The following is a 7,845-nucleotide window of genomic DNA, read 5'->3' on the forward strand; positions in this document are numbered from 1 at the left end:
AGCCGGTTACTCTCCATGCTCAGAATAAAATAAACCGGCCACAACTACAATTGTGTTTCTTTAGTCCCAAATACACCTATATATATACGCTGAAAGGTATTATATTAGTAAACATATAAACCTATGATAAACGCACTGCGCCTCCCCATGGCAAATGTACAACAACAGTGCAACGTACACTAGCAGATGGCTACCATTCATGCATGTCCACGTCTGCCTAGGCGCCTAGGGCTGCTCCTTGATGGTGGATGCCAGGTCGAGGCAGTTGCTGACGAGGCGGCTGATGTGGCGCTGCGCCCCGGGTATGGGCGACTTCAGCTCCGGCCGCTCGTCGAAGATGTCCTCGCAGTCGGTGGAGAAGGTGCCCGCCGCGGAGAGCTCCGACATGAGGTCCGCGCTGCTGCCGCCGCTCCTCAGCGTGTCCCGCGTGCTGTTCAGCGAGTCCACCAGCGACGCGTAGCTCTCCCGGCACGACTGCAGTGACGACGCCATCCCCTCGCCCTCCGCGCCGCCGCCAGACTTTATCGCCTGGTCCAGCTTCATCGCCGCCATCGCCGCCTTCACTGCCGTGATCCGCAGGGACGTGTCCAGCAGTTGCTCTGGCGTCGACACGCCGGGCAGCATCGCCATCGTGGTGCACAGCGTCTTGTAGTGCATCTAAACGCGCCATCATGTGTAAGCAATAATCTTCAAGAATATATCCCTACAGGAAGCATTGCGCGTACTTCGTCTCTGTACTCCATAAATTGACGTTTCGTGTATGTGTGCTACCTGTTGGCATAGCGCTATGAGTTCATCGCGGCCGGCGGTGGCGAACAGGCGGCGGCCGTCGGAGGCGGGGGCTGGGGCGGCCGCGGTGGGCGGGTTGACGATGGGGTGGACCACGCGGGCGCCAACTGAATCCAAAGACGCCGCCGAGGCGGCGACGAGAATCAGGGCTGCGAGGTCTCGGAATCGGAACATTGCTCGGTTCCTTGAATTGAGGAATGAGCGTGAGCAAAACAAGAGAGACGAGAGCGTGAGAGAGAGGCTATAAACAGAAGCCGTTCGTGTGTCCGGAAAAATGGTGCTGGTAAAGAGGTCGGCTCTTGACTGCAAGTGAAAATTGGCCGTAAACTTTTTTGGGTTGCTCTGGCTGGCTAGCCTTCATTATAGGTCGCTCCACCCGTTGCAATTGGTTTCGCAGTTTTTGTTGGGTATGGAGCACATGAAAAAAAAAATTGCATTTCCCAAAAAAAATTGCAAATGGAGAGCCACCAGGGAAATGCATATGCTGATATGCATGAGCACGAACTGAAAAGCCCTCTCTGTTTTCCTTTTTCTTTTTGGAGTTCTTTTTTTTTCTAGAATACGCAGGAGAGCTGCGTATCATTCCATTAAGAAGAGATAAAAGTGTTAAAACAACGCGGGCCTAAAACCGGGCACACGCACACGATGAATGACTCAAGGGCTGTTTACACGAGATAAGAACTCCTCTAACTTAAGCCATTAGGCAAATCAAAATCAACTCTGAAAATGCAGCCGATTGTGTACAGGCAATGAGCCCCTGCACTGCACCAGATCGCTGCTTCTTCGGCGATAGCTACTGCTAGCTGTTGCGGTGTTCTTTGCGTGTCTCCTGTGAAGACTTGATGGTTCCGCTCCTTCCAAATGTGCCAGGAGACCAAGATGAAAGTGGTGTCGAATCCTTTTCTGCAGGCGCTAAGGAAGCTTCTCCTCCGAAGCAACCACCAGTCCAAGAATGGAGAGCCGGTGGCTGAAGATAATGATGCACATCCTATCCGTTGATCCACCGAGTGCCATACCTGCTGTGTGTCTTTTTGGAGTTCTAGAAACATTATCCAGCCTATATGAATTGCAACAGGACAAGAGTTCATATCCATCTCCATTTTCTGGCTCTGAAGAAATTCTAGTCAGTAAAGACGTGCTATATATCCGTTTCTTTTCCTTAAAAAAATCTGTATTTGTGCATAGAATTGGTTGTACCCAAATGGCAGTTGTACCTTCAACATGAGCAAATTAAATCTTCTGTGTTTTCAAAGTACGTCTTCTGCAGTGAGATTATCATTTTGATTAGAGTATACTTCATCAACCTAAGCCGCACAGAAATGACATTTTCTCTCTCTCAAATACCCAAGAGAGGAAAATGACATTTTAAAAAAGGATAATTCAATTTCTTCGTAGAAGATTATTCATGACTCCAATCCACTCAGGGGAAAAAATAAGAATGCTCACAACTATCCAACCAAGGGTTTATACATGAGTAGGTTAATTCTATCGATTCAATAGCCAGCTCCTGTATTTCAAGCATCTTCTATTTTATGATATCATCAGAATTACTTAAAGTAGCCGCAAGATTCCGGCACTAGGGAGCCGGCACATACATCAACGCCGATAAAATACAGAGCACAAAAAAATCAAAGTCGTCTCAACTCTCAACGCTCAACTAGATACATAAATAGTGTTGAAACGGAATCTTGAATCTTCGTAGGTCAGAGCAAGGACACCATGGAATCTGGACTAAACTAACCAGCAGGACGTAACGATGACGCCTCTAGGAGCAGGGGATTGGCGAGGAACTCCGCGGCTGGTCACCGAATTGCCACATTCAGCAGTTGGGATCGCCGGTATGATGGAGTTGAAGGCCAGGACATCCCTATCTCAGGTCCGTAGGGCAGTGGAAACTGGGAACCAATTGGATTCGATCGAGACAGAGTTTGACAATTTGGCAGGAGCAAGTTGGCGTCTATCTTAGCTGTTGTTATGTATCACAACGCCTAGAGAAAAACTTTGGTACTACAGGACATGCGACCAGGAAACTTCAGGCCTGAACCAATAATTTCAGTCTGAAGTCTGAACTGGTGGTCTCGAAAAGAATGGATAGAGCCGCATGCATGTTCTCGCAAGATCTGGACAATGACGAAGGCAAATTGGCCGCTTTCTTCAATTTGCAAAGAATTTCGTCTTAGATCAATCCATGTTCATACCTGCCACTGAATGTCCAATATTGTCTGTTTCTCCGTACATCAGTATTCCGTGAACAGCAAACGTAACTAGTTGGAAGACTAAGTAAGATTTGCCGAATTCACGGAACTAAATGAATTACTACTATATTATACTCCCCCGTCCTAAATTATTAGTCGTTTTGGATTTTCTAGGTACCTTTTACTGCACATTTACACATAATATATATCAAGATGCATAGCAAAATCTATGAATCCAAAAAGGCCAAAACGACTTATAATTTGGAATGGACGGAGTAATAATAAGTCAATGTTACACTAAATTCAGGATGATCAGTAATGGTTGATGGTGGAATATGTAGCTAATACTATCATTTTGAAATGCATGAATTCGGTCCATGACATCCATCATGCATATGATGTGTGGACTATTTCAAATGTGGATGATCAGGAATGGTTGATGGTGGAATATGTAGCTAATATTATCATTTTGAAATGCATGAATTCGGTCCATGACATCCATCATGCATATGATGTGTGGACTATTTCAAATGTCTTTGGTTCCTTATGTGTCCAGATCTATCAGAATCCAAATCTGAATAGGTTAAGCGCATCACTTAATCTGACATATCACTTCCCCGTATCTGAAAGCCAGCAAGGTTAATTATGCGAGATCCCAAAGTCAGATGCAGAATCCGCCATGTTCTGACGAAAGCCCGCAGTCCGTGGGGGTGGCACAGCGATTACTTTAGGCTGCTAGCTAGTTGCTACGAGTACGAAAGAATCTTGATTTCATAGTTTGAGGTAGAGAATCACAAAGTTGGGTGTCTCAGTTCTATAGAATCTCATAAGAAATTAAGTTCATGGCAAGTACTGCAAGCTTGCTTGTTTGTTTACATGCTAGTTGTAGCACTCTTTTGTTATTCCAAGCAAGCTCAAGTCAATGCTTCCGACCATGACAAATATCCTAGGAAATGTACTTCTCGGCAAACCTCGTTTATCTTTGAGACAACAAAGGTTAGAACTTTTCAGGATGATGTAATACCTAATCAAATTGGATGTCAGAATAGTTCAAATAATAAAAAGAGAAAACAGCAAGGCGGATAACCTAGTCATTTTCCTCAAATAATGAAAAGAGAAAACAGCAAGGCGGATCACCTAGCCATTTTCCTCCAAATAATAAAAAGATAAAATAGTAAGGCGGACCGCCTAGTCATTTTCCTAACCAATAGTTTTGTGGCTAGCTTAAACCTTTTGTGCTTTTTAAGAGCTGAATCAGCTCAAAGGTTTTGGTATGTTCTCCCTTCTCCTGTATCCGTGCTGTTAGTGAATTCCTTATACTCAAAGGAGAAACGTTTTTTCTTCCAAAACAAAAGACATCTATACTTATCCATAACTAAATTTGGTGCAACTCTTTGCTCAGGTTTTTTTAGTAGTTTTGCCCTTTGAAAATCCAGAGGTCACGGTAATTAAGGTCCTGTTTGGATCCACCGGCTAAAGTTTAGCTGCCTAAATTTAGCTACTATGGATCCAAACAGGACCTAGCTAAACTTTAGCTGGCTAAAGATTATTTTAGCTGGTTGAACCCAGCTAAACTTAGCTAAACTAATAAAATGGGAGGGAGGGGTAAGATAGATAAATACCTCTTCAGCTATCATTTAGCTAGTGGATCCAAACATTCCTAGCTAAACTTTAGCTAGCTAAAACAAAGTTTCTTTTTTTCCTTGCGAATTAGCTAAAAAAAGTTTCTAAAGTTTATCTAGCTAAATTTTAGTTAGGTGGATCAAAACCGGATCTAAGTAGATAAAATGTAATGTCATTTTGCCTATGTACAAACGCAGCGTCAGTTGATTCGCCATACACATTATGCCAGGATTATACCATGCTTGTCTAATTGCATCTATATATATATGAACCTGGACTGAGTTTTCTAGCTGTTGTCCATGCGCTAGTGCAACTATGTACACACGTAGTTTCCAACCCGTAGTAAAGGATCTCCAACTATTTATGAAGAATATTTTCATTTGGTGGAGCATTATCCCAGTGGAATATATATGGTGTCCCCATCTTTGCTGAAAACCGTAATCCTATGCTGGTGTCCTTTTTTTCCTTGTACCGGAAAGTATATGCTGGTGTCCATTTTTTCCCTGAACCAAAAGGTATATGCTGTCATAATCTTAGCTGTGTTGGTAGGTCCATGAAAAGATACTTATAGTTTGATCTTTTCAAATGTATCATTGGTGTGACCGCCAATAAGTTAACATCTTTAAATGCCTTTCCAACCCACTTGTGACATTTTTCTTCATTTTTAGACGTCATTTGGACGCACATACCTGTTTCTAGCAAAACAGCGGCTAGCTCCAATTCCACTGTTTGACAATAGAAAACAACAGAACAAGTAATGTGCAAGACAGGATCTTGTCGCACCACCATGTCATGTGACGTTTCTTGAATGATTTTCTTTTCCTTGGATGATTAGCCCGGTCTGGAAGAAGATAAGAGACATGCCTGTGATGTATGTAGCACAACAGCAGCATCCGTTGCATCGTGTTAGAATGATTAGAAAACTTTCGCCCAAAGATTTGTAAAATGAGACGCTCTCTTTGTAACGAAAGCGTCGACCATCGATGCTTGCTGCACGACGGCAGTTCTGGGTGCGGTGCTTGGGGAATTCACAGCTCCACACCAAGCCTTCAAAGCCAAAGGATTCCTCGCTCGCCAACAGGATTCCTCGGATCTCGAGGAGTGTTGAAGCTGTGCTAGTCGTAGTTCCACGGGCCTACAAGGTCAGAGGTCCGAATCTTCCCTTGTCCACCCCGAAAGCGACACAAACCAGCTCGCCACTCGCCAACACAAGCCGCGACGTGAGAGAGCACCGGTGCCGGAGCACACTCCGGGGCCGTGCGCGCCGGCCTTCCATTGGTCCCATAAGATCGCCCCCACCTCATGCCTCAAATCTTTAATCGTTTCATAGTTACCCCCTCGCCGTCCCCAACCATCGCGCGCGCGGCGACCGGAGCTGCCAGCTCCAAGCTCTGTGCCGCTCTATATAAACTCCTCGCGCCGCAGCATCAGTACAGCCACGTACTACCGACGGTGAGTTACGGAGTAAGAGTAGTGAGGCACAGAGAAGCAGGCGGCCGGCGGCATGGCGGAGGGGGAGTTCAAGCCGGCGGCGATGGGGGTGGAGGCGGCGCCCAAGCCGCCGTTCAGGATGCCGGTGGACTCCGACAACCAGGCCACCGAGTTCTGGCTCTTCTCCTTCGCGAGGCCGCACATGAGCGCCTTCCACCTGTCGTGGTTCTCCTTCTTCTGCTGCTTCGTCTCCACCTTCGCGGCGCCGCCGCTGCTGCCGCTCATCCGCGACACGCTCGGGCTCACGGCCACGGACATCGGCAACGCCGGGATCGCCTCCGTGTCCGGCGCCGTCTTCGCGCGTGTCGCCATGGGCACGGCGTGCGACCTGGTGGGCCCCCGCCTGGCGTCCGCCTCCATCATACTCCTCACCACTCCCGCCGTCTACTGCTCGGCCATCATCGACTCGGCGTCCTCCTTCCTCCTCGTGCGCTTCTTCACGGGGTTCTCGCTGGCGTCGTTCGTGTCCACGCAGTTCTGGATGAGCTCCATGTTCTCGCCGCCCAAGGTGGGTCTGGCCAACGGCGTCGCCGGCGGGTGGGGCAACCTCGGCGGCGGCGCCGTGCAGCTGCTGATGCCGCTGGTGTACGAGGTCATCCGCAAGGTCGGGAGCACGCCCTTCACGGCGTGGCGCGTGGCGTTCTTCATCCCGGGCCTGATGCAGACGGTGTCGGCCATCGCGGTGCTGGCGTTCGGGCAGGACATGCCCGACGGCAACTACCGGAAGCTGCACAAGTCCGGGGACATGCACAAGGACAGCTTCGGCAACGTGTTCCGCCACGCCGTGACCAACTACCGCGGCTGGATCCTGGCGCTCACCTACGGCTACTGCTTCGGCGTGGAGCTCGCCGTGGACAACATCATCGCGCAGTACTTCTACGACCGGTTCGGCGTGAAGCTCAGGACCGCCGGGTTCATCGCCGCCAGCTTCGGGATGGCCAACATCATCTCCCGCCCCGGCGGCGGGCTCATGTCCGACTGGCTCTCGGCCCGGTACGGCATGCGCGGCAGGCTGTGGGGGCTGTGGGTGGTGCAGACCATCGGGGGGGTCCTGTGCGTGGTGCTGGGCGCCGTGGACTACTCCTTCGGCGCGTCCGTCGCCGTCATGATCCTCTTCTCCTTCTTCGTGCAGGCGGCCTGCGGGCTCACCTTCGGCATCGTGCCGTTCGTCTCCCGGAGGTCGCTGGGGCTCATCTCCGGCATGACCGGCGGCGGGGGCAACGTGGGCGCCGTGCTCACGCAGGTCATCTTCTTCCACGGCTCCAAATACAAGACGGAGACGGGGATCAAGTACATGGGGCTCATGATCATCGCCTGCACGCTGCCGATCACGCTCATCTACTTCCCGCAGTGGGGAGGCATGTTCATGGGGCCGCGGCCCGGGGCGACGGCGGAGGACTACTACAACCGGGAGTGGACGGCGCAGGAGCGCGAGAAGGGGTACAACGCCGGGTGCGTACGCTTCGCGGAGAACAGCGTGCTGGAAGGGGGGAGGTCGGGCAGCCAGTCCAAGCACACTACTGTCCCCGTCGAGTCCTCGCCGGCCGACGTGTGAAAGCCATGCCCATGGTGCTGCTCGTATAGTCAAGGTGACAAGGTCCCGCGTGAACAATTGGTTGTGTGCTGTTTTACTGTGTGTTGTGCAGCCATGTGGTAATTTCTGTTGGTTTGAAGGAAAAGCTGACGACGAGTTTCGGCAAAGAGAGCTGAGTGACATCATAAGGCATTGTATATTTGTGATTTCTTA

At 49.5% G+C, this 7,845-nt stretch overlaps 2 protein-coding genes across 2 annotated transcripts; one reads left to right on the plus strand and one right to left on the minus strand.

The window, feature by feature from the left end:
- Positions 1-225: 225 nt before the first annotated feature.
- On the minus strand, positions 226-963 carry LOC101766805. The gene is made up of 2 exons (XM_004969620.2): positions 772-963; positions 226-657 (listed from the first exon to the last, which is right to left on the minus strand). The coding sequence occupies exons 1-2, from the start codon at positions 961-963 to the stop codon at positions 226-228; spliced, it is 624 nt and encodes a 207-aa protein (XP_004969677.2).
- Positions 964-5,921: 4,958 nt separating this feature from the next.
- LOC101776791 (high-affinity nitrate transporter 2.3) lies at positions 5,922-7,845 on the plus strand. Its single transcript, XM_004972068.4, has one exon. It carries the CDS (start codon positions 6,112-6,114, stop codon positions 7,651-7,653), a length of 1,542 nt encoding a protein of 513 aa, XP_004972125.3. The 5' UTR covers positions 5,922-6,111; the 3' UTR covers positions 7,654-7,845.

The sequence above is a fragment of the Setaria italica genome, chromosome V (assembly GCF_000263155.2).
Source record: "Setaria italica strain Yugu1 chromosome V, Setaria_italica_v2.0, whole genome shotgun sequence".
Taxonomy (NCBI): Eukaryota; Viridiplantae; Streptophyta; class Magnoliopsida; order Poales; family Poaceae; genus Setaria; species Setaria italica.